This window comes from Babylonia areolata, chromosome 2 (genome assembly GCF_041734735.1).
Source record: "Babylonia areolata isolate BAREFJ2019XMU chromosome 2, ASM4173473v1, whole genome shotgun sequence".
Classification (NCBI taxonomy): domain Eukaryota; kingdom Metazoa; phylum Mollusca; class Gastropoda; order Neogastropoda; family Buccinidae; genus Babylonia; species Babylonia areolata.
This window is the reverse complement of record NC_134877.1, coordinates 16,356,708-16,384,591: the sequence shown is the minus strand read 5'-3', so window position 1 is coordinate 16,384,591 and position 27,884 is coordinate 16,356,708. Positions and strand designations below refer to the sequence as shown.

At 40.3% G+C, this 27,884-nt stretch overlaps 1 protein-coding gene across 1 annotated transcript in view; it reads right to left on the bottom strand.

The window, feature by feature from the left end:
• The window catches only part of LOC143279242 (cullin-2-like), a 31,593-nt gene that overhangs the window by 2,532 nt on the left and 1,177 nt on the right, over positions 1-27,884 (bottom strand). The window contains exons 2-20 of the mRNA XM_076583334.1: positions 26,904-27,110; positions 26,224-26,326; positions 23,269-23,363; positions 22,391-22,496; positions 21,733-21,815; positions 19,636-19,732; positions 18,819-18,929; positions 17,192-17,354; positions 15,804-15,928; positions 15,150-15,257; positions 14,525-14,587; positions 12,840-12,968; positions 12,133-12,219; positions 11,369-11,515; positions 10,413-10,490; positions 9,219-9,285; positions 5,006-5,199; positions 3,573-3,677; positions 1,671-1,787 (exon numbers count right to left, since the gene is read on the bottom strand). Coding sequence (XP_076439449.1) covers positions 1,671-1,787; positions 3,573-3,677; positions 5,006-5,199; positions 9,219-9,285; positions 10,413-10,490; positions 11,369-11,515; positions 12,133-12,219; positions 12,840-12,968; positions 14,525-14,587; positions 15,150-15,257; positions 15,804-15,928; positions 17,192-17,354; positions 18,819-18,929; positions 19,636-19,732; positions 21,733-21,815; positions 22,391-22,496; positions 23,269-23,363; positions 26,224-26,326; positions 26,904-27,022 — 2,097 coding nt within the window. The 5' untranslated portion in view covers positions 27,023-27,110. The remainder of the gene's footprint in view (positions 1-1,670; positions 1,788-3,572; positions 3,678-5,005; positions 5,200-9,218; positions 9,286-10,412; positions 10,491-11,368; positions 11,516-12,132; positions 12,220-12,839; positions 12,969-14,524; positions 14,588-15,149; positions 15,258-15,803; positions 15,929-17,191; positions 17,355-18,818; positions 18,930-19,635; positions 19,733-21,732; positions 21,816-22,390; positions 22,497-23,268; positions 23,364-26,223; positions 26,327-26,903; positions 27,111-27,884) is intronic.

Sequence of the window (27,884 nt, the reverse complement as noted above, 5' to 3'; positions counted from 1 at the left end):
AAAATGGGGGGTGGGTGGGTGGGAATGGACTAGGAAGGCTGAAAAAAAGGTCAGTACTGTTTAATAATTACGATGTGATGGTTGATTGCAATGTTTTTGGAGGCGAATGTGTGGAGTGCTTTTGTTTGAGAACATGTGTTTATTGCTCTTGTTTAATCAAGTTGTCCGCGTGTGTGGGGTGGGGGTGGGGGGTGGGGGTGCGGTGCGGGTGTGTGCTGGTTGTCTGGTTGTGGTTTTCCGCGGTTCATCTTTGTTCTTATCTTGTCTGTCTGTTGTGGTCAATGTGCAGTGTGGTGGGCTATGTTTCTGGTTGTATTCAAGTGGTGTTTCTTGGTTCTTTCTGTTTTTACATTAAGAATACTAGTTATTACCTGCAGTGAGTGGATGTATGTATGAAACGATGTATGTGATATTTTTTACATTTGTATCTTCGTAATATTTGTTGGGGCTGTTGTTGGCTTTTACAGTTATGGTCCCCATGTTGTTTACTTGTCTATGTTGTGATAATGCACCTGACCAAATTTCTCCAGTTGGAGATAATAAAGTTATTCTTATCTTATCTTCTTATCTTATCTTATCTTACTAAAGGAAGGAAAACAAATGCAGAAACAAAAGAGCAAACAGAAAAGAGGAAATACCTACCACAGGATTTCCAGAGGGTAAAGATGCTATTCATACTGAAAAACACCCCACAGGACTTCTGGTAAAGCAAAAAAAAAAAAAAAAAAAAAAAACCCTTCATGACGCCTTGTAAATGGAAAGGACGCACTATGTGTTCATCTAGCGTGTGCCCCAGTTGTTCTACAAATTTCTAGAAAACATGGAAAGAGAGAATTAATCATTAATCAGGCCTTCAGTCTGATCTGAAGACCGTCTGCTACAAAGAAGAGCTGCTTCACTTGGCCACTGCTCTGGCCTGGGGACATGGGGCCAGAATGTTTGCGTGCCTTTGGAAGTTTGCTGCATTGCAAATCGATCAGAATGCACAGCATTAGAATAAACCTCTGAAGACAACCTGGAACCCCCTAGAATTTGGGTAATAGAGTCCCTGGGACCTCCACGGACTCCGCTTCTCAAGGAGGCATCACTGTTCAGACAAATCCATATATGCTACACCTCATCTGCCAGGAAGATGCATGACCAGCAGCATAACCTAACGCTTTTTAGTCAGGCCTTGAGTGCAAGCATATATTTGTGTACCTAACATAATGGATTTCTTCTACAGAACTCTGCCAAAGGTCAACACCCTCGTTCCCATGGGTTCCTTCTCAGTGTGCCAAGTGCGTGTTGCACACAGAACCTTGGTTCATCATCTCATCCAAATGACTAGATGCTTGGTTTGGTTTTCCTGTCAAACTTGGAGGGAAGGGTGAGAGAGCAGGATTCAAACCCAGACCCTCAGGGATTCTGTTTTGGCAGATAATAATAATAATATATTGTACTTATATGGCACAAATTCCCAACAGATTGGCTCTAAGTGTCCCACATGAAACAGTACATATATAACTGACTCATACCACATGAGAACACATGAAGACACAGGAGTGGGAAACAAAATCTGTATCCACCAGCGTCTTCACCATTCTGCCACCTTCCTCCACAGTTTGTTTCTGACTCATCACAAGCCCTACCCGGCATCCCAGAAAGGTTGCGTGCTCTTTCTCACCCACCTCCTGTATGAGGGACGTGTGCCTCAGGATTTTGCGCGCCTTCATGATGCGCACGATGGCTGCCTGAAGAAACATCTTCCGGTCATCGTCGACAGCTGCGTGGGTGTTCTCCACATCCTGCACAGTTTCCACATTCCTTTACAGTTTGTCTCGCACACACACACACGCGCGCGCACACACAAAATGCATGCATGCATGCACGCGCGCGCACACACACACACACACACCTCAAAGCCAAACAGCATATCTGTTATCAATCATTGTGTATGTTACACACACTTCAAAGCTAAACAGCATACATCTGTTATCAATCATTGTGTATGTTACACACACTTCAAAGCTAAACAGCATACATGTGTTATCAATCGTTACGCATTGTTACCAATCACCGCTTTTCCTCACAGCCGTCTCTAAACAGCACATTCAGTACAATACAGTTCAATACATCTTTATTCATGCAAGTTGAAATTAAATATGGATTAAAACACACATCAGTGAACTGAATCTTATGGCCACCACTGCAGAGCCCTATATACATTTGCTATCAATCATTATGCTGTTACTGTTCACCACTTTTCTTTCGCAAAGCAAACGGCACATGCATTATCAGTCATTATGCTAATACTGATCACCACCATTCTTTCAAGAACAGAAAAATTTTAATTACATTTCAGAATGAAAGCAAAAGCATTCAAGTTTTTTTTTTTCTTTTTTAAACTCTTTGAACGAAAATTATGCAAAGCCAAGAAAGTTAAAGCTTTTATATTTCTCAACTCATTGTAAATTATGTGTTAATTTAGTGTAACTGCTCTGTGTCGATGTGAACTAGCTGTGGTGACTGTCAACCACACCACAGTGACTGTTTCAATTTAATCACCAATAAAGTCTCTATTGCTCTCCTATCAGTATCAGTAGCTCAAGGAGGCGTCACAGCGTTCAGTCAAATCCATATACGCTACACCACATCTGCCACTGAAGCAGATGCCTGACCAGCAGCGTAACCTAACGCGCTTAGTCAGGCCTTGAGAAAAAAAAATCACTGTATTCATTGTATTTCTATTAGGACATTTTCAAATAAAATGTTTAAACCAAAGCTCTGAACCACACATGAAACCTGTTCGGTAACTAATACTTGACCTATATGCCATAACAGCACTGTTACAATTCCTGTCCTCAAAATGAACAATAATCTACTTTTTCTTATTATTACAACATGAAAGAAAGAAAAAAGGAGGGGGTGGGGGGTGGGAGGAAGATATGATTTGCAGAGAAACATTTTACGACCTAGCAGAGGGACATCAAAAAAAGAAAAAAAAAAAAACTAGAGAGGCAAGGCCTTCAAGACTCACTTGTGATAAATTAAGTCCCCTAGCATTAATTACAGAGTAATTTCCCTTTTTTACTATCTGCACCAACACGTTTGCAAAATAAATAAAAATTCCATGCTTAGCAAAAGAAGTTCCTGTTTGAACAAAAAATGACAATAATGACTCCTCTTGTTGTTGTGTCAGAATAAGAGGTCAAAGTGCCAAGTTTAGAGAATACAAAAAATATAAACATAACAGTAAATGCAGGTTGCATATAATTAGGCTTCTTTTTTAAAATTTTTTTGTGCCCATCCCAGAGGTGCAATATTGTTTTAAACAAGATGACTGGAAAGAACTGAATTTTTCCTATTTTTATGCCAAATTTGGTGTCAACTGACAAAAAATATTTGTAGAGAAAATGTCAATGTTAAAGTTTACCACGGACACACAGACACACACGGACACACACACACACACACAGACAACCGAACACCGGGTTAAAACATAAGACTCACTTTGTTTACACAAGTGAGTCAAAAAGAAAACCTGCAATGAATGTACAGAGAAGAGAAGCGGAGAAAGGAGCATATTAAACCTGTGGGGTTTCCTTCTGCGAAGTGGCCACGTTGATCTTGAACTTGGTGCGCTTGCTGGTGTACTCCATATTTAACGAAAACACGCTCTTCTCCGTCACCTCGCCCTGAAAAGTATGAGCGTCGAAACATTACCACACATAAAAAATGAAGCGTCATCATGTTCGTAATTCTGGATGGTCCTCTGGCACCAGCAGTGACTGCAGACCAGTACTTGTAGTCACTGGTCCACTGTGCCAATGCTGCTCTGGAAAATCACACTAGGATTTAACCTCGTCTGCTTACAGTCACATCATGAAAATGATAATAATAGAATCAAAACATCAATACTAATATATATCAAAACTATTACTACTAGTGCTAATAATAATGAACAATAATAGCAATGACAATAATAACAATGTGCATATATACAAGTTACAACACTTACCCCAAAATGATTGATAAAATAATGTTACAATACATAGTTGCTAAAAAAAAAAAAGCTGTTTTGAAAATAGTGTAACATCACTCACAACTCATACACCTGTTCCACCTCACACCAACCTCCTCCTACACACACACACACACACACGAACACACACACATACACACACGCACAAGTGAGCATAAAATCTACTGATATAATCAGCTTTATGAAGTCAATAGTTGTCTCCATTTTGATACACAATGTAAATTCTCTGGGGCAATGGACTTGTTGTTTTTTCTGTCCCGAAGACAGTGCTCCCATGATGGTATTTACTCCCACACCACTTACCTGAATCCACCTACCCACCCACCCACACCCAAACATCCAGAAAAAAATAACAGGTTTCCATAAAAGGCCAGAGAAATGTCACCTGCATATCTAAGTGAGAATAACAACTGTTTCTGTTAACTTTTATGTTCATACAAACAAACTATGTGATGTTGTTTCAATGTTTGTATGTATACACAAACACACTCAAGCACATATGAAGGTAATATAATTAATTACTTCTAACCACAAGTGAACACATGTGCATGCACAAATACTGTACAGCACACATGGACACTCATGCACGCACACGCAAACCACCAAACACATGCACACACAGACTACAACACACACACACACAAACACAGGAATACAAATACATGCACACACAAACCACCACACACACACGCACACAAACTATGACATACATGCACACACAAACCATCCCACATATGTACGCACAAACTACAAGTCACACAACACACACACACACACACACACACAAATCCCCCAACACACACACAAACCACCAGACAAACACACACATTCACACACAAAAACTGCACCACGCAATTGTCCCCCCTCCCCTCCCACACACACACACATGCACACAAGCCACCACACACACAAACATACAAACAAAACCACACACACACACACACACACACACCAGCAACAGCAGCAGCAAAACACACCCACCTCAGTCTGCAAGAGCTTGGTTTCACACAGGGCGGTGAGGTGGCGTGTGAGCTCTCTGCATGGCAGCCCCGTGGAAATGGACAGCTCAGCGAAGGTCTGTTTCGGAGAGGCATTGAACGACAGCAGGATGCCCATCAGAAACCCAGCCATGTTCACAATGTATGGCCGCTTCAGGTAGTTTAGCTTCAGTTCACCTTAAAACATCCACAATCACGCAGGTCACCCTGGTAAAAGAACAGTTCACCTGAAAACATCCACAATCACGCAGGTCACCCTGGTAAAAGAACAGTTCACCTGAAAACATCCATGTCACAATGACAATCACTGGTCACCCTGGTCAAAGAACAGTTCACCTGAAAACATCCATGTCACAATGACAATCACATCAGTCACCTTGGTCAGAGAACACTTCACCTACAAACATCCACGCCACAAAAACAATCACATCAGTCACTATGGTCAAAGAACACTTCACCTACAAACATCCACGCCACAAAAACAATCACATCAGTCACCTTGGTCAAAGAACACTTCACCTGAAAACATCCACGCCACAACCACAATCACACTGGTCATCCTGGTCAAAGAACAGTTCACCTACAAACATCCACGCCACAAAAACAATCACATCAGTCACTATGGTTAAAGAACAGTTCACCTACAAACATCCACGCCACAACAACAATCACATCAGTCACTATGGTTAAAGAACAGTTCACCTACAAACATCCACGCCACAACAACAATCACATCAGTCACTATGGTCAAAGAACACTTCACCTGAAAACATCCACGCCACAATGACAATCACATCAGTCACCCTGGTCAAAGATCACTTCACCTGAAAACATCCACACCACAACCACAATCACACTGGTCATCCTGGTCAAAGAACACTTCACCTACAAACATCCACGCCACAACAACAATCACATCAGTCACTATGGTCAAAGAACACTTCACCTGAAAACATCCATGCCACAATGACAATCACATCAGTCACTCTGGTCAAAGAACACTTCACCTACAAACATCCACGCCACAACCACAATCACACTGGTCATCCTGGTCAAAGAACACTTCACCTACAAACATCCACGCCACAACAACAATCACATCAGTCACCTTGGTCAAAGAACAGTTCACCTACAAACATCCACACCACAACAACAATCACATCAGTCACCTTGGTCAAAGAACACTTCACCTCAAAACATCCACACCACAACCACAATCACATCAGTCACTATGGTCAAAGAACACTTCACCTACAAACATCCACACCACAACAACAATCACATCAGTCACTATGGTCAAAGAACACTTCACCTACAAACATCCACGCCACAACAACAATCACATCAGTCACTATGGTCAAAGAACAGTTCACCTACAAACATCCACACCACAACAACAATCACATCAGTCACCTTGGTCAAAGAACACTTCACCTGAAAACATCCATGCCACAACCACAATCACACTGGTCATCCTGGTCAAAGAACAGTTCACCTACAAACATCCATGCCACAAAAACAATCACATCAGTCACTATGGTTAAAGAACAGTTCACCTACAAACATCCACGCCACAACAACAATCACATCAGTCACTATGGTTAAAGAACAGTTCACCTACAAACATCCACGCCACAACAACAATCACATCAGTCACTATGGTCAAAGAACACTTCACCTACAAACATCCACGCCACAACAACAATCACATCAGTCACCTTGGTCAGAGAACACTTCACCTGAAAACATCCACGCCACAACGACAATCACATCAGTCACCTTGGTCAGAGAACAGTTCACCTACAAACATCCACGCCACAACAACAATCACATCAGTCACCTTGGTCAAAGAACAGTTCACCTACAAACATCCACGCCACAACAACAATCACATCAGTCACCTTGGTCAAAGAACACTTCACCTGAAAACATCCACACCACAACAACAATCACATCAGTCACCTTGGTCAAAGAACAGTTCACCTACAAACATCCACACCACAAACACAATCACACTTGTCACGATGGTCAAAACACAAACACATCACACATCACAATGACAATCACACATAAGTCACCCTGGTCAAAGAACAGTTCACCGAAAATATCCACACCAAAACAACCATCACAATGTTCACTATGGTCAGAGAAACAGACATGCTCTCCTCGGATTCTGACTATCAGTAGTGAATTATTAAAGTCAAGTCAAATCAAGTTTATTATCTCCAATGAGAAATTCACATAGAGTCTTATTGCTTATGCTCACAATTCAAATGTAAAATATGTGCATACATAATATATATATATATATATATATATATATATATCCTCCAAAAATCTGGAACAAACCAAAATTATTGGTTACAATATCTGCTCTGGTGCTCACAATCACAGAACAGCACATATAATGATGAAAAACAACGAAAAGGTTTTGACTGCCACAGAGCAGAAGACAACATTCCTGCTGATTTTGCCTTTAGCGATGTTATGCATGCATACTCTTTGTCACTACAAATGTTTTCAGTGTAGTTTTCACACATGTTCCTTTTCGTTGCCATGTCGGTGTGCCAATTATCCTTCTTCTTCTTCGTTCGTGGGCTGAACTCCCACGTTCACTCGTATGTACACGAGTGGGCTTTTTACGTGTATGACCGTTTTTACCCTGCCTTGTAGGCAGCCATACTCCGCTTTCGGGGGTGTGCATGCTGGGTATGTTCTTGTTTCCATAACCCACCGAACGCTGACATGGATTACAGGATCTTTAACGTGCGTATTTGATCTTCTGCTTGCGTCTACACACGAAGGGGGTTCAGGCACTAGCGGGTCTGCACATATGTTGACCTGGGAGATAGTAAAAATCTCCACCCTTTACCCACCAGGCGCCGTCACCGTGATTCGAACCCCGGACCCTTAGATTGAAAGTCCAACACTTTAACCACTCGGCTATTGCGCCCGTCGGTGTGCCAATTCAATTTGCAGCCTTTCTAAATGTCCCCTTCTGACAGAATGCTGGTGTATGCACGTCTAATCTGCCATTGTGACAGACTGAAGAAATCAACCATACATGAGTGGTGGTTGTTTTTCTGGAACAGCCACATATTTTTCTTAACAATGAGACAATTTTGTTGACTTTCCAGAACAAATATTGACAAATCAGGACACAGGGCTTGTCCAAAGAAAGGATGCAAGAATCTTCTTCTTCTTCTTCTCTGTAGGCTACGACTCCCACAATCACTCAAAAACATGTGTGGGATTTACGTGTATGACTGTTTTTACCCTTCCATGTAGGAATACTCCGTTTTCAGGAGGATGCAAGCCTGATTATATAAATCAAAATGATGGAGCAGTGTCATCAAACATATTACTACTATTTTTGTGCAGGCAGCTTCCCCGTTTTCCATATCTTCTCAGAGGCATTACTCACACACCAGTCACCACAAACCCTCTCACATATCCATGCACAGACTCACTCTGTCACAGTCCCCAGCACTTCATGCAAGGAGTCACCAAAGTAAACCAGCAAAAGACTCTCTCATGCTGATGTGATAATGAAGTAAGCAAATGCGCTTGATTATGGATATTTTTTACACTGCTGTCTAATCACCAACATTTCATGTTGTTGTTGCCACAACAACACATTCAGTAAAGGTGACCCAGTGGTAATTCACCCAAACAGGAAGTGTGTGTCCACAGGCTCGAGCACCACGCCATACACGGACAAGGAATCACTCTTCACTCCACTAGACCTTCAGTGGTGATATGGGTGCTAGTCTTTCAGATGAGACAATAAACCGAGGTCCCATGTGCTGCATACACTTGAAGAAACCTATGGCAGCAATTGTGTTGTTCATGGCAAAATTATGTAGATAAATCCACTCTGACAGATTGTAAAATCAATGTACTTGCAAACAGAAAAAAGAAAATTATGCATATATGTGGGTGGAAAATTAAACACAGAGAAATCTGTTTGGCAAAATACAATCTTTCAGTTCACGGGAACAATGTGTATCAACTTCTTTACAAATACAGAAGGGTTACTTACATACACTGATTTAGAGGATTTCTCATTATCTGATCTGACCATCACTAAAAGTTCTGTTCCACATGGAACCTGACATCCACTCCCCCCCCCCCCCTCCATCCCCCCAACTCCAACCCCACCCCCTACCACCTCCATTTTCCCCAAACAAACTTACCTGTGCAGTAGTTGTGTAACCATGTCAGCTTCCGGCCACTGAATTTGATGCTGTAGTAGTCATCAAACTGCACAGACATGGCACAATACAACTCCATTACTTTCTCAGTTTCTGTCCTCTTACATCTAAAACTACATCATTTTGATTTCCTTTTCTATCTGCGACAAATGTTATGAAACTAATCTACAACTCCTTGGAATCTGAGAACTTTGAGGCATCAGAATTCCTCTTTCACAACTTCTGAGAAAGACATCTAATCCAGAACCATTCCCAAACATCTGTGAAAACTGGTGCCCAATTCAGCCCGCCTCTGTAATCTCCATCAATCCCCCAAACATGTGAAAACTGGTCCCCAATCCCCCACCCCACCCCCCATATTCCCACAACACTTGTAAAAACTGTCCAAAATCCAAATCCCTCTAAAACCTGGATCCAGTCCATTCCCATCCCTTTCCTCACACAAGTGAAACCTAACCCCAATCCAAATTCAGCATCCACTGCAATCCCCATTCCTGTAATCCAACCCATCAAAACCTTCCCTGTAAAAAATTACGACAGAAAATTATACCTTATATAAGATACATTTAAAAATATTACAAGGAAGAAATTAAAACACACAAAAAAAACAGGAAAAAGAAACTTACTTGGGTGTACTATGTATGCTAAAAATAACATGTCTGCTTATAGAGTCTCATGCTGTTAAAAGCATGCCACACTGACCTTGGTACTGACTGAGAATGCATTTTGTACTGTACTGTGATGTGCTATATTGTGGTAAGTACTGCCCAGCATTACTCTGTGCATGTGTGTTTGTCTGTCTGTCTTGTCTGTATGCCTGTTTTTATGTCTATATGTGTGTGCATGTGTGTGTCTGTCTCTCTCTTTCACTGTGCATGTGCTTGTGCATAGGAGTGTGTGTGTGTGTGTGTGTGTGTGTGTGTGTGTGTGTGTGTGTGTGTGTGTGTGTGTGTGTGTGTGTGTGTTCCCCCATTTCTGTGCATGTGTACGAGTGTGTGTGGGTCTAAGCATGTGTATGCACATGTGTCTGTGTGCGTGGGTGCGTGCATGTGTGTGTGTGTGAGGATGCATGCACACATTAAACGTGCACACCCTTTCTGTGCATGCCTGTAATATGATTCTAATACAAACTACATCAACTAATAAAGGCATAAATTAATTGACATATATACTCACCGTTCTAACAGTCTTTTCTAATTCTTGTGGTATTCTAAAGGAAGCTGTCTGGGTCGCAGAAATTGGCCAAGCACCAGCCTGAACAACAACAACCAAAGAAGATACAGATAAATTACTCACATGCCATAACCCCTATGAAGGGGGAAATGAGCAACGTATGTTAATTTGATTTGTTAAAATAAACATGAAAAAACAAGAAAAATATCAAACTGCATGAAACAGTGAGTAATACAGTATAACATATTAAAAATACGATGAAAACTGCAATTTCTCTAAATGCTATTGGAGTACTAATGTCTCAACACTCAGCTTATATCACAGACTGACAAAAGTTTACAGTTGGGCCAACAGCAAAGTGAGAGTTGTATTATCAACGGTTTCTCTGTTGTAGTGGGAAATCATTTACAGCTTAGTCTTTTGTGAAGGACTATGACTCTCAAACTAGGAGGCAAAATTGCACTGGCTCTTTGTGCTGCAGCCTTGGGGGCTAGCTGGCCTTTGGGAACCCATCCCCAGTGCCAACTGTTCTGAAACCGTATTGGCCGAGAGAGTGGGCATGTAACTTGGGCAAGACACTCTCCACTATAATCAAATTCTAGCCCAGATAGTCAGGACAGCAGTTATCAGAAAGACAAACCACCATCAATGAAGAGATCATAATTCTAACTCTAGAGACTGAGAAAACAGATCAAATGATCATTTCAAAAGAACAATTTAGACAAAGACTTATATTTGTCTTTGTTTTTCTTTAAATTCTCAACTTGCAAAACTGTAAATCATGTTGTTAACAAACAAACAAAAAGAAAAGAAAGCAAAGCAAACCCCCCCCCAAAAAATATAAACCTCAAATAAACAGAAGAAAAGGGGGGTGGGGGTGGGGGGGAGAGAGAGAGAGAGAGAGAGAAAGAGAGAGATTCAGAAAAAGACAGACACTGAGAGAGACAGGGATTTGTCACCTGCAAAACCATGACAGAGAAGGAGATGTCCAGCGTGACGGACTGATCCTCCATGAATTTCTGGAAGCCTGCGTTGTGGTCGTTGCTCACCGACATGTCCGTGAACATGCGGTGAAGTTTGTTGGTGAACTCATAGCCACAGGCTTGCTGTCGGAACAAACCAGGCATCATACTACTAATAAAAACAATAATAACAATAGTGACAATACGACTACTACCACTCCTACTACTACTAATAATAATGATAACAATAATATAAAATGTAGTCATACAGCACTAAATCGTGTGCAGAAACAAATCAAACGCTCTCAAACCCAACTTTCCCATACATGCTTAACCCTGAAACAAAAGAATCAACGCATGCTTAACCCTGAAAAAAAAATGAATGAAAGACATAACGTATGAATAGAATATATGTCGATGGAAGGCAAGAGAAACTATGGACAGAAAAAGCGGCGGATGCGGAGAACCTACTTTGTTCCTGCTGAAATAAAGGCAAAATGGGCTCAAAATATCACTTCATGAACAAAATATAGCATAACTGGACCTGAAAATAACAGCAACTAATATTCCCCAAAACACACTACAATAAAATCATATTAAAAAAAATGTCAATCCAAGAGAGCATTGCCAGTGTTCAATTACCATCAAAGCACAAGCAAAAATGAAAACAAACAGAAAAATAAACAAAATAAAAGAAAGAAAGGAAGAAAAAGCAAGCTAGTTAAAACAAATTAAAACAAAAAACAAAAAAAACCCCGAACCTTTAGTTTGTTGATCATGGATTCCTCAGCGTCCATAGATTGTGACAGGTAGTAGATCAGACGCTTGGCAAGCATACGTGCATAGAACTGCATGCAAAGATCACACACATCAGATCAGAATCACAACTGAACACATACTGTAGCTCTCTCAATTACAAAACAACCCAGCATAAAATCTAAAGGGACCTGATATCAGATCATCAGATATTTTTCTTCTTTTTTAACACCCCATCATCTACAGCAGTTCAGAGGCATTACTCCCACACTGTTCATCCCATACACAGCTATACCCAGGATCATCTGCCATAGTGTCTGTGCCAGCAGTCCGCAGGAAAATATTGAAATCATGAATGAAGTTATTTTCCTGTCAACTTATTTTCTGCAATTATTTTTTCTCCAAAGATTATATAAGTTGGGGTGGGGAATCAGTAAATCTCTGCTTACTCTGGAATTCTGGAATACAATGTATATAAATTTCTTCCCCTTTTCTTGTTTTTATCAATAATTTTACCTAAATCGTACACACTGATCTGGAAGATCAGCAGTCATATATTCACACTTTTAACCAAGGCTATACAATTTAATGCCTACATAAATCTTTCACAGTCTTATGGAACAATACTGAAATATTAAGCAAGTAAAAGCCAGACATAGGAGACAGAAATCTTACAAATGAATGTCCACAAAACACTGCGGTGACAACGTACCCTCTGGAAGATATCCTTGTCGTCCAAGTATTTGAACACAGTCACACAACGGGAAAGCCGCTCATCTAAGTCAGAGTCAGAGACAAGCTTGGAGCTTTTCTTCAGGAGTATATCACAGTACTTGGCCAGCTGAAACAAAAAGTCACAATTAACTGAAACAAAATACCACTCATAAAAAGTGAAAGAGTCACACAGAACTGATACAAAATACCACACAATTAGTCTTTTTTTTTTAAAAAATGAAAAAGCCACATTTAACTGATACAAAATACCACACATACAGTCTTGATAAAAAAAATTTAAAAGTCTAGTGAACATGGATTAACAACTTACCTTCTCTTGCAATTAGTACTTCTTTTATTGAAATTTCATGTTTTGTTTTTTGTTTAGTTTTTTCTCGGTTAAATGGCCCAACGTTCTCCCCACCCCTTCCACACACATGCTTCCACACCCTTCCACACACACACCCTCCTTTTCCACTCCTCCCCAATACACACACACACACTAGGTGGGTCCAGCCAAATTTTGAAAATCAAAGAAATAAAAGCAAAAGTAGTTTGTTTTTTGAAAGAGGTCTACAAGAGAAATGCACATGCAAAATTTCATGTGGGTATCTCAAGTAGGTTTTAAGATATTCACTTTCAAAAATCTTTCCATTTTGAGCGTTTTACACAAAATGCACATAACATCACTTTTGAACACTTGTTACTCAGAAGTATATGCATTCTCATTGCCCAAAATTTGTTTCCTAATAACTGTTGATATATATAATACACCTGATTTTTTCTGTCCTTTCCTGTACTTTACTTTTCAAAATATAGCAGTGCAAAAATGGCTAAAGAGGCTAAATTTGCTGTTGTCCGATGCCATACTGAACATTGTCATCACTAAACTGATCATACCTCTGATACTAATAATGAAACAACACTGATATTGATATCCATAGATTCAACATTGATTCAGGAATATAAAAATCACCAGCAGAATGAAAACAGACCAAAATTAAGTTTGCTGAAGGAACCAACACTTCCCACAGCGTTAAATTCATACTTTAGGTAATGCTGATGTACTACTATAATAAAGGGGGAACTGACCTACATTGTATACATTTGATGAATCTATTAGTGGGGATTCGGTTTCACAAATAAAAAGTATTTTGGGGGTTTAAAATAACGCTTCATTTTCAATCAAAAATTTTGACTGGAAGTGATTTTCATATTCATACGGGAATCACACCATGGTGTAGCTGGATGATTCAACTTTCATTTGATAGTTCGTTTGTTGTGATTGGTCGAGAGAAGCAAATCTGACAACAATTTCCCTGCACCCCTCCTGTCACGAGGTGCCTATGCTGAACCCGGAAAAAATGACGGTGCAATGGCAAGCAATACTCACCTCCGTTCTTTGCGTCGGGAATAATCATCTTGAATTCTCACACTTCAATAATAAAAAAAACACAGAGCGTGTGGGAATGTCATTTTATTGAATGAATCATTTTTTAAGCTTGTGCACAGCATCTGAAATATGATATCACAATGTGAAAACTGCTAAAAATGCCTCTTGCTAACACTAGTTTCCCATCATGCTAAAGGAGCTGGACCTACCTACCTACACACACACACACACACACACACACACACAACCACACTGAAGTTGGAATACAGATGATCTTCCACCTGACTTACCAGTTCCGGAGACCTGCATGGTGTCTTTGGTGACGTTTTGTGGTTGATCACTGCTGCACACGCCTGTGATGCATAGTCAACACAACACTCAAGTATCACTGTTACGGCATGCAAAAATAGGCAACCAATTATATCAACAATCTCTCTCTCTCTCTCTCTGGCAGCGAAAATTCAGATTTTATTTTTTGGTTTAACAAAATAGGTGTTGTTTTTCAACTTTGTTTTATTTATTTTAGATTATATATATATATATATGTGTGTGTGTGTGTGTGTGTGTGTGTGTGTGTGTGTGTATGTGTGTGTGTGTATGTTTATATATGTACATATTAGATCCATTTTGTTAAATAAAAATAATAAAAACAGTCATTAGATCAGAATGACAAATGTGTGGAATCCACACCAAATAAAATTTTGTTAGATACATCTAAAACTCCAGGTGAAAAATATTCAACTAATGCTATAAATATCTGTTAAAAAAACAACAACAAAAACACACACACAAACACAGACCCCTCAAAAACACTCACACACATACATGACACCCAATCACACCCTACCTACACACACACACACACTGCTCCAAAACACACACAGGTCCCTATGAACACAATCACTAAGCACCTACCTTGTCCAGAGCTCCAACAAACAGCTGATCGTTGTTGAAGACCTTGCGAATTAAGTCTGTGAAATGTTTGTGGACACCCAGCACTGCTTCCACAAACAGCGAAGGCAACTGTCGTAAAAGATTATCATCTGATCTGATCAGCTGTGCTCCCCAGCTCTTTCACACTTCTCACTTTTCTCAGTGGCAGCTCAAACTACACACACATGCACACACACACACACACACAAACACACACACACAAAACACACACTCACTCAAGTCTATTTTTCCCTTATCTAACTGTAAAACTGAAGACTACACAAATGACTCATTCCACCCTCTCACACAAATACTGCGCAGACTTACATCATCTTGCTTCAGATTTCTGACAACAGTCAACCGTCCCACACAACTATAATGCAATCGACAAACTTTATCCTTTTTCAGATTTCTGACTGCATTCAACCCTCTCACACAGCTACAAGGCAATCAAGAAACTTTATCCTATTTCAGATATCTGACAGCATTTAATTCTCTCACATGAATATATGGCATTCACCTTCTAACTGCATTCAACTCTATAACATGAACATAACTCAATCGCCTTACATTATCCTATTTCAGATTTCTCACAGCATTCAACTCTCTCAAACAACAATGATGCAATCAACTTACGTTATCCTGTTTCAGGTTTCTGACAGCGTTCAATCCAGTTATTCGGATGTGTTCCTGCACTTGGTCCACAAGAGGGAGAAAACCCATGTGCAAGGGCTGCATCAGCTTGTACATATTGGAGAGATCTGTCAAACAGTGTCACTGCGTCATCAGCAATCAAAAGCACCCACAACTGAGAGAAAATCTAACACTACCAGACTGGTGCTTGCCCTTTCCAAACTTAAGCGATTCACTGAAGACTTAACGTTTACCACTTCCTGGGGCACCCCATCTTCATGACTTTCCAAAAAATTCCACAACCTATGACATTCAAACAAAAAAGAAAACCGATACATTTTGTCACATAAGGTACTTGTGACTAGTATGCATACAAATAATAATAATCACCTGTCCAATTTTTTTTTTTTGTTTCTAATCCGCCCATAATGTCTACATACAAATCATAAACCAGAAACAAATCTCAAACTTCTACTCCAGGTACGAGATAACTTGTACCAAGATTACTTCCTCTGTGGACCAGGTACGAGTATTCTCGTACCAACAAATTCTAATTTTGTTCATTCTTGCTTGGTGCAGTTGGCATTCTAAACTGAACCATTTACTGATTACGGAAATATGAAAATGAAGCTTTGTTTGACCGGTTAAAAAGGAAATTTTCTTCCTAAAATTACGTTTAAATAACATACTTACCATGACACACTAGTGCAGACTCCAGCACTATGCGGAGAAAACTAAAGTAGTTACGGCCAATAACCTCCCAAAAAAGGTTACCTCCCCTTTGCATCCCTGACAACAATTTTCCATTGATTTTCGCTGTTTTGGTTTACCATCCTTTCTTATCTACATTGGTCTCATGTAGTGCTGGTCCAGGGGAGTTGAAGCAGGCATGTAGCTGTGGGGTAGAATGAGTTAATGGGCAGAAAGACACTTCATGAGGATTACTGGACACCACATTCTGTTTTCCAACTGTTTGGGCTTGTTTTGTTTTTTTAGAAGATTTAAGCTCTAAGCTGAAACGATTCTGGTCAAGGATTCTATCAAAACACCAAAACTTTTCCAGACCCTGTAGGGCAAACCTCCCCCCCCCCCCCCCCACCCTGCCCTGCCCTCTCCCCCCATGCCCCCACTCCCCATAGACTTCTCCAGCCCTGGAAACTGTTCTCTCATTTTCCAAGACTTTTCCAGCCCTGGAAACAGTTCTATCATTTTCCCTAAGACTTTTCCTGAGCTTCCACAACTCTGCAAAAACCCTGCACACACACATACACCTTTCTGTTTCTCTTTTTGCACCATTTTCCATCCCTAAAAAACAGTTCTCTCATGTTTCCCAAGACTTCTTTCCAGAGCTTCTACAGCGCTGCTCAAACCCTGCACACACACACACTCACCTTTCTGTTTCTCGTTCCGCACCATTTCCGGCGTTTCCCCATGCAAGAACTGTAGGTGGTCGGCCACCATCCTCTGCTGACACTCGCAGTTCACCTTCTGCACAGAGCTGGGGTGCAGGAACTTGGTGCTGCGGATCCTCTCCTGGTCGAGGCGCTGCAGCACCTGTAAGCACCACATTGCACATTGTCTGGTTCAACCCCGCACATAGTCTGGTCCCCTGACTGCTGCTGACAAGTGCGCTTGTCAGTGAAGGCAGTTATCATCACACTGTGACAAAACTGAGGATGTCAGTCATCCTGCTGTGACTGCACCGCGTTTTTCAGCAAAAAACAATCACACCACTGGTAAGTACATGAAAAGAAGTAACTGCGCTTAAGATCCATGCCACACTGATCTCGTTTCGCCAGGGTTGAACAGTTAAGGGGTTAAACTAAGGAAAGCAACATGCTTTATTTCATTACTTTCTAGGATGCTGGTTCATTGTAATCTGGATTTATCCACCCACTTCACAATTTTTTCTTTGCTTCTGCCCTGTCTTCCAAGTCCTCTCATTCAACGAGTTTTATCACTTCTGCACTACTGATCCCGATTCCCCATTTCCCCATACACAGCTTCTGCCCCTCACAGCTTGTTCAGTGACAGTCCCAGCAATCAAATGACAGTTATCTATTGTCTGGTCTCCATTTGGCCACCCACTATAGGAGACTGCACTCCTTGCATTTCAGTCGCATTCAATGATGCCTTTCTGATTTAACAAGCACCTGCTATTCACCTATTATTGTATTGTATTATTGTGTTGTGTTGTGTTGTGTTGTGTTGTGTTGTGCTGTGTTGTCTTGTACTGTACTGTATCACATTGTATTACTTTTTGTCACAACAGATTTTTCTGTGTTAAATTCAGGCTACTCTCCCCAGGGAGAGGACATCACCACTATTAAGCCCGAAACTGTTGATATAGATGAACCGCACAACTTTTAGCCTGAAAAAGAAATCATAAATCTACCCCTGTGTACACAAAACACACTACTGATTATTGAAACATTCTCCTGATCTTTCCTTAAACCATTTATCTTTCTGAAAGTGTTCATCAGTGTCTAGGAACCTTGCAGCCTTTCCTCAATCTTTAAGAGTCACTGGGATTTGAATCCTAAACCTTGTAAAGATCCTTCTGACCCCCATTGATCATCATAGACTTCCTGAACAGTTGTGCTAAACAAGGGAACAAATGGTCAAATCAAGCCTCTCAAGGCCTAACCAATGATGTTTAACCAGAATGTAATTTTAGAAAGCAAAAAAAAAAAAAAAAAAAAAAAAAAAAAAAGATTCGTAGCTGACCATCCTCACAGGGGCAAAACTAAACACCTCAATTTGAAGCCACACTTTTTTCGGGGGTCATTCTGCCCACACAAACTCATTCTTTTTTCTTTCTTTTTTTTTTAATCAGGTAGGGGACTTCATCAACAACTGTCATTAGTCCTGAGTGGTTTTCCTACCAGTTATTTAAACAGTATAAAACAGTCAGTCAAATGCAGAGTGAAACAATCAATATGCAAAAACAAACAAACAAAAAAAACCACCACCACAATCGTTTATTCTTTGAACAAAGCCATGTGAACAGCTCCCCACCTTCTCCATGTACTCAGAGCACGTGTAGTTCGCCTTCAGTCCTGAAGCATCAGCACGGTAGTAATCTCCACACTCTCGAAGGAATGGAAACTCAAACATGTCCTCGTACAGCTGAACAACACACCAGCACATTGCATAATCTTACCATGTGATAACAAGAACAACAATAACAACAAGAAATGTATTGGAGACAATTCAAAACGCTTTCATGCCCAACTTTCACACACATCCATGACTCTGAGACAAAGGAATGAAAGTCAAATCAGACTGAAGGGTAGAAAAATTATGGACGAAAAGAGAAAGTGTGGAAGAGTAATTCTGGAAAGAGATAGGTTATTACTAATATTTGACTTGAAAATGCCGAGTGCAGGGATTTTGACAAAGCGAAACAGGGCGGTGGGGGGCGGGGGTGGAGCGTTTTCAGTGTAATGTCCGCAGACAGAGAACGACTGGCGGCTCACTGTGGAGTGTCTGAATCTGGGGATGAAACTAGTGGCTAAATCAGCTTCACCTGAGCTCTTCACTGCTCAGTAAGGAAGAAATAAACTGTCAAAACAGACTGCAGATAATAAAAAATATATATAAAAAAGCTTTAAGAGTTGAGTTGCTGTTGTTGTTCTTTTTTTTCTTTTTTTTTTTTCATTTATTTGATTTTCACTGATTTTTTTTCCCCTTGCTGTTGATTTTTCAGTAGAAAATTGGAGTCTGTATTACTCAAATTTACTGGTTATGGGAAAAAAACTACTAAACAATGACTGATAGATGCAACATTCATACACACACGCACACACACACACACACGCACACACATACGTACCTGCATGACCAGTTTCTTCTTGTACTGTTCCACCTCCACCAGAGAACTGACCACACCTTGGACCACAGACTCCACCACCACCTGACCTTGACGATCTCTGCACAAAAAGGCTCACAGTTTAATACAACATTTTATTCTTCCTTTTTTTTCTCCCCATAAAACAGAACTGATAAAAAGAAAGCAGGCAAAACATTAATGTGGTAACTATGACAGGAAACACTGGTAAAACCTTCAGAAAGGCCTTCTAATGTGTGTGTGGTCTCCACACAGAAAACACCATTAGTGACCAATGAGAAACAGTAAAATAGCACTTAAAAGCATACTTTTACTGTTCCAGTGACACATGAAGTAAAACAGCACTTAAAAGCACACGTCTACTGTTCCAGTGACACATGACCAACCATAAAATATACACTCTCATTCATACATAATGACTTATGTAGTGATACTACACAAAAAGATTTTTTTTTAAAAAGATTCCTAATGTCTGAAAATGTGGATATCACAATATCAAAAATACCTGTATTGTTATAACACACAATTTTTTTTTCAGCCACTGTAAAAACAGAGCTTGCAAATGCAACCGAATTCAAAGAAACTAAATATCAACATAACCTAAATAAAAAAAATTAAAGACATGACATGAAACCAGTAGAACATTTCAAAGGATCCTGGAAGATCAGAACACTATTTTTGTAATATCTTTCCATGAAAAAAACTTCACAAACTGTTTACCAGAGTGTCATCGATGGCACTGCCTCATCATTAGCGCAAATACTTGATAAACTAATATTCAAAATACCTTTTGTGAAATATCAATTGATAACATTTGATAATTCATGAATTAGGAAGTGATTATGTATTAAAATAGTTCTGGTAAGCCAACAAATTACATATATATATATATATATATATATATATATATATATATATATGTAAACCACTGCCTTTGTACTCCACATATTTTTGCATATTTTCAGTATTATGACTTGTTTAGCTTTTACTGTTTTAGTTCTTTTTAACACAGATGGAGGGTGGTTTTTGCTTCATCTAATTCTGTATCAAAATTCAAATAAAAAATATATATGATTTTCAAAGTAAAAATAAAGAGAAAAAGCATATCATGATGACACTACACATTACATTCTCTTCACCATGTTCGTTTTCCTCCCACCACAAAAAATTGCATAATCCTATCATCACGGCAGATTAACTCAAAATCTCAGCCACCTGCATCCAATACTCAGGCATTCACACTTCCTTCCTTCCATGGAGCGACCACAATCATTTGTTGATTATTCTATCATTAATGGGCGGGGGGGGGGGGGGGGGGGGGGGGGGGATCTGCAGGAAGAAGCACCAGTCCAAAAAAACTCTTGACGGGGATAAACCCCAACCGACACAGCTCTAGTCTGTCATTTACTACAATAAGATTTTTTTTTTTCTTGACACCTTTTCTTTTTTTTTCTTTGGTGGTTCAAAAAGGAAATTTTCTATCTAAAATTACGTTTAAATAACATACTTACCGTGACCCAACTAGTGCAGACTCCGGTAGGGGTCTGACATTCCTGCCTGTGCAAACTACTATCCGCCTATGCGGAGAAAACGAAACTACAGCCGATAACCTCCCGGAAGTAGGTAACCTCCCCTTTGTCCTGCTGGCTAGCGCCCTCTTTTTCCGGTAGCCATTATGACTCCTGTTCCTGTGCTCTCCATACGGTTAAGTTTTTTTTCGTATTTTCTGTCTGTCTGTCGATTCTCCGGCGTTCTTGTTTTTTGTCAAATTTTGTCTCGAACCAGGTCACATAATTATATGGTTCGATTGGGATATCGGGCTAAAATTAAGGCGCGATCGAAATCCATTCGCGGACACTCTGGGCCCTCTATTTCTGGCCCTCTCAACAACGCCAACCCTGACGCCTCCCCCACTTGCTTCGCTTCCTCCGGTCGACTCCAGACCTCCACCACCTCCTGCACCCTCTCCGGCGACTTCTAGGGATACGTTACCCCATACTCAGGTCAAAAATTTTTTTTTTTTTAAATGGGAAAGTCAGTTGTACACTTAAGAAAGAAGCAACTTGGCTCACACCCACTCACCGACTAATTTCACCAAGAAGTAAAGTGGTGAGCAACTCCCTCTGTGGCTGGATCATATTCTTTCTCCAGATGTCCATGGCCAGCTGGTAGAAAAGAAAAGTCCCTTCAGAACACGGCTATCTAAAAGGTGAGGCATATATGGCGTTTAAAAAAAACCAAAAAAAAACCCTAACAAAATCATACACATGAATGGAGCTTCAAACTACAAAGACAGAATGAACACTTGAAAAATTTTTTGCATCAACATAAACCATTTAACACATTTCTGACCAAGAAAAATCTGCTGAGTTAATGCCCCTGGACCAAGCAATTTTGACAGCAGCAGTCAACACCACAGGCTGAGCAGTGTAAAATGCTCGCTTTGCCTTAACTCAAAACAAATTTTAGGAGAGCAGTTTTCCACTGACGCTCTTGCATGGTGAAATCTTACCTTCGTCCTTTGTCTGCAGCAACAGCCAAAACTAAAAGTGGTCGTCATGATCAGCAATTCATCGCCTTTGGCCTACAAGCAGCATTTTCAAAGGGACTGACAATTCATCTGATGCGGTCAGAAATGTGTTAAGCAAACTGTGGACACAGCCAGTGTCTTTTCAATGAGATCTCAACAATGAAAGAAAAGGAAAGCATCCTTTAAATACATAAATGGAACAGAAATTACCTCTCCAATCTCCAGCATGTGATCATTGTTCTCGATTGTGAAGTTCCCATAGTTTAAGTCTGCATCACTGAACTTCTGCTTCTTTATGAACGTTGTGTTCAGATACCTGGTACAGAAAATGATTTTTCTTACATCCATTCTGACACAGTGAAAGATTAGCTGAAAGCAGTACTGAAAGCATAAATAAAATCAACAAAGAATCATGTTCTCAAACACTGAAAGTATAAATGATATCAATAAAAATCATGAAAGCATATAAATAATTTTTTTTTTTTTTTTTTTTTTAGACAGCTACAAGATAGAATATGCACAAACGAAATACTTGCAACCTGAAAGTGTCAACAGTTTGAAATGTCTTCAAGTTAAAGTTCAAGAATTTTACCAATGGCCATGCATTTCAATGTTCAGGAAAACTGGCAATGACATGCACTCCAAGTGAAACTTGTGATAAACAAAAAGTCCCCTCTACCCAGTATATTTTTGGATGCCCATTAACATGTTTTGGTCTCTTTTAGCACAGTTTTATTCCATTTACTGTAGCTTTATATAGTGATGGAATATCAGCTGAAACTGTGAAAAACACATGTATGTAAGCAAGTGTGATTGTGTTAGTCTGTTACTCTTTATACATGTACAAATGAGCATTACTCGTACATAAATACACAGACAGAAACATTTCTGACAGGCTAATTCTGATTCTACTGTGATGCTATGTGCATACAATTCTGCTTAAAAAACAACAACAAATTAACACACACAAAAGAAAATACCACTAATCTTTTTTTTCTCTTTTAAATCACCAGACTGGCATAAAGAAAAGAAAAGAAATCAGAAAGAAAAGAAACAAAACTAGAAGAAAAAAAAAAGTCAGAACATACCCAAACAACTGGTTGAGATAGTTGGCACCCCGGGAATACTCCTCCCAACAGTGGTAATAGGTGGGCAGGATTCCATGCTCACTCTCATGGACTCTCTGTGCCCACATAATATATTATAATCCTACCAGCACATGTCCAACAGAAGAAACTACAAGCATTACATCTGATATCATACATACAAAGGCGAATAAAATCATGCTGTTAATCATGCTGAGAGCCAGAGTGGATAAGTGGATATGGAGCTTAGTTGTTTTTTTCAAAGACCTTTTCATAAATTCATTTACCAAATGTGAAACTGAATGAGGAAATAAAATAGCATGTATGTGCATGCATGTGCATGAGTGTGTATGTGTGTGTGTGTGTACAAGAAGATGTGCTTGTTTGAGGCTATGTTCACAAAGAGCCCAGCCTGCTGTTGACAGCAATTGACAGAGAATTGTGTGCATGTTTTTTTGTGCTTTCCTGCCATGTGTGCGAGTGGAAAGTGTTCACGCTGACCACAACTGACAAGCCATCAAAAGCCAGCTTTCTGGTTTCTAGCGCGCATGCAATTTCAGTTTCGGTTTCTCAAGGAGATGTCACTGCGTCCAGACGAATCCACATATTCTACACCACAAATGCTAGGATGTTGCCTGACCAGCCTGGCCTTCAGTGCATACTTATATATTTGTTTACCTATCAGTGGATTTTTCAACAGAATTTTGCCAGAGGACAACACTCTCGTTGCCGTGGGTTCTTTTTCAGTGTGCCAAGTGCGTGCTGCACACGGGACCTTGGTTTATTGTCTCATCCAAATGACTAGACACTCAGTTTGATTCTCCAGTCAAACTATGGAGAAAGGGCGAAAGCAGGATTCAAACCCACATCCTCACGGACTCTCTATATTGGCAGCTGAGTGTCTTTACCATTCTGTCACCTTCCGCACACGCAAATAAGACAAATGGCTGGTCCAAGGGACGGAACTCTTCAATGATATTGGCAGTATGGATCCGAATAATACTAAAACTGACTGTGTCTGACTGAAGTGTGTTGCTGTGTCAGGCTATTGGCAACTGGCTGTGTCTGACTGAAGTGTGTGTGCCTGACTGAAGTGTGTGGCTGTGTCAGGCTGATGGCAACTGGCTGGGAACAACTGACGGGGCTAAATCAGTAAATGTGAACACAGCCTTTATATAAACCACTGAACAGGGGCAGAGGTTGAGGGGAAAAGGGGAAAAGGTGAGGGTGGAGGGGGAGGGGGGCACCAGGTGGTTTAGTGGTGAGGAATTCTTGCAATACATTCTTCCTGGGAAGAGAAGGCACAATCTGATGGAATACAAACTTCAATACAATCAACCCCTTGACTGCTGCAGTCATAAATGCTCGTCCGTGAACTATGAATGGGGTTGTTGGTCACCTTTCTTTACTTAGACTTCTTTGTTCTGGGACATGCTGATAAGGAAAATCAAGTAAACAGGAAGTGGTAACTGCAATTCTTCTTCGTTCGTGGGCTGCAACTCCCACATTCATTCATTTGTACATGAGTGTGCTTTTACACACATGACTGTTTCACCCCACCATGTAGGCAGCTGATACTCTGTTTCCGGGGGTGTGCATGCTGGGTACGTTCTTATTTCCACAACCCACCAGACATTAACATAGATTACAGGCTCTTTAATGCGCATATCTGATCTTCTGCTTGAATATAAATACACGAAGGGGTTTCAGGCACAAGCAGGTCTGCACATATGTTGACCTGGGAGATGGAAGAATCTCAATGGGAACCCTTCATCCACCAGGCGCTGTTACTGAGATTCGAACCCGGGACCCCCAGATGGAAAGTCCAATGCTTTAACCACTCCGCTATTGCACCTGTCTAACTGCAATTCAAGCTCATGCTACACTGATCTCATTCCACCAAGGTGTAGCAGTCAAGGGGTTACTGTTTGACTTTAAGGCAGATTTTTTTTTTTTTTTTTTTTTTTGCTGACCCATCATCTGCACCGTTTCAGTGGCGTTACTCCCACGCCGCTCATTTAGATTCCCCCATACACGGCCACACCCGGGTTCGTCCTTCGCAGTTCCAGCATCGGCAGTCCACAGGGAACCATCGATGTCAGGTCGCCAGGAGGCCACACACCAGAAGAGACCCTGCACTGCTGCTGAGTCACTTCGGTGGTGTTCAGTGGTGCCTGTTCTGTTTTAATGTACTTAGGACACCACCTACTAAGCCCCCTACTAACGACAATAATGGCTTAGTCGCAGAGCCAGACTGAGTAAGCATCTCTCCCAGAGTGGAGACCGCCACCACATCCCTCAAACAACAGCCCCCCATGAATCTGCAGACACTGACGACACTGACAAGACTCACCCCAAGCACGAAGTGGAGGGGTATCGAAACTGAGGTCACCATGAGAGCAGGGCATGAAAGGCCACAGACTCTGAGACTATTTTGTTTATACTGATGACGATGAAGGAGGAGGAGGATGACGATGATGATGAGATGTTGCTATGGAGGTCCATTTTGGTTTGGGACTGCATGACAAGGCTGTACTCTACGCTTCCTGTCATAATGATATCCCGGCGTAAACCAGGCCCGAGAGATACAGACACTTGCAGTGTTGGTCAGGTAATTAGAGCAACACACCCAAAGACGCATCCTTGAAGTGGATGACACTCGACTGCGTGGTCCCAGTCTCCCCATTTAAGCCCACAGCACACTCAACTCTGGGTAGGAGCCGGCCACGGCCCGAAAAACCCACCCCCGCAGGGATTCGAACCCGCGTCCTCCCAGCCGTCAGTCCACGACGCTAACCACTTCGCCTGGTTTAAGGCAGATCTTTACTCTGGGAGAAAACAATGCACCATGTGAAGTGCTGGAATCAAATTTTGCGATTCCTTCAATCAAAAAGATCAAAATGGTATCAACACTGTACATACATATATAATATATATATATAATAGACAAGTACTCACATTATAGAGGTTGGTCACATGGTTTTCCAGGAAGGCCTTGGTTTCTGTGTACAACCGATCTCCTTGTGGTTCAGGCAAGGCAGTGCACAGTTTATAAACATCACTGACATGCAGTTAAGTTTAATTCTTTTCATCAGAAGTATCGTAATTCATATACACACATTTTTATCTGTTCACACTTCACAATATGATTCAATAATGTTACAAGAATAGTACACACACAGACACACACACACACACTATCACACACATACCACTTGCAAAAGTAACATGATAAACAACCAAAACCAGTAAACAACCAAAACAAGTATAAATTGTAAAAACATTTCAGCAAAGTTGCTAACCAATTCATGAGGTTAAACAGTTACTATGAATATGATCACCCAACATTTACTAAGTATAAATCAGATTTTTTTTTTTTTTAACATAAAGCAGAGATTGAGGGAATATTAAAAAATTTAAAAGACTGAACAAGAAATTTACTAACAGTAACACAATAAAGACAAAAACTGAGAGAGTGAGAGAGAAATGGGTGAACAGACAACTCTGCAACAGAGTAGACATTTCCTCTGCACCTCCTCCCAAGACTTCTTTTTATAAATATAAACTGTACACACTTTTAATTCAACACACAATTATAAGATGAATATTGTGTTCGTTACATATTTTCCAAAGGATACCTAAATCGTTCATTCCATACCTTCCGATCAACACAATCACAGGTAATCACAGCCTGAACTGTCTTTAGAACATCTGGCCACACTTCTTCGAACTCAACGCGTCTTGGTTTCAGCGACATCTTCTTCTGTAGGCACTAGTGTCTCTGGTAAATGTCACACTCAAAGAGCCAGTATCTGCAGCTGTACCTCGTGTCAAGGTCGTCTTTTCTGCAAATCAACCAAGATTCATTAGGATGTGTTTCTGACAGCCACTGACTGATTTTGATAGGCACAGTGCAACTTAAATGCTGTCCCTCTGAATCTTCTAAAAATAATGATACTACATTTGATTATTCAAATTATTGTGTGTATCTATTATCCATGTCCACCATACATGTAAGCATGAATTAGATCATTCATAAAACTAAAAACCTGATGATAGTATCATAGTAACATACTAACAAAGGTTAATGTCACATGTGATACAGTACATTTGCTGTGACTGTGAGCAAACTTGTTTTTTTCTTTCTGCCTTCATGGGCTACAAATCCCAACAATCAAACTGCAATAAAATATATCTGATGTGTGTTTTTTTAAAGTTTATCATTGTTTTCAACTCATCATTTATGCATCCATGTTTCATTTTCAGAATTTCTTTGTCAGTTTGTGTTTCCACAACCCAGCAATGACTGACATAGACAGATCTAGATAATGGGATATCTATCTTCTGCAGGTGGATAGTCACAAAGGCGATTAATAAAGGCAAAAGCAGATCTGCACATTACGTTGACATGGGACTTGAAGAACTGAGAGACTGCAACTGTGCACACTGGGATTTCCACAAAGAAAAGGAAGATGCTTACATTAAGTACAAAACAAAGAGCAACACTGTAGACGGACTTTGACCTACTTTGCATTGCTTTTGTTTCTCTCTTTTTTTTTTTTTTTTAAGAAAATCTGAAATTACAGTAAATGCTACATGATGTCATGATGTCAAAATTC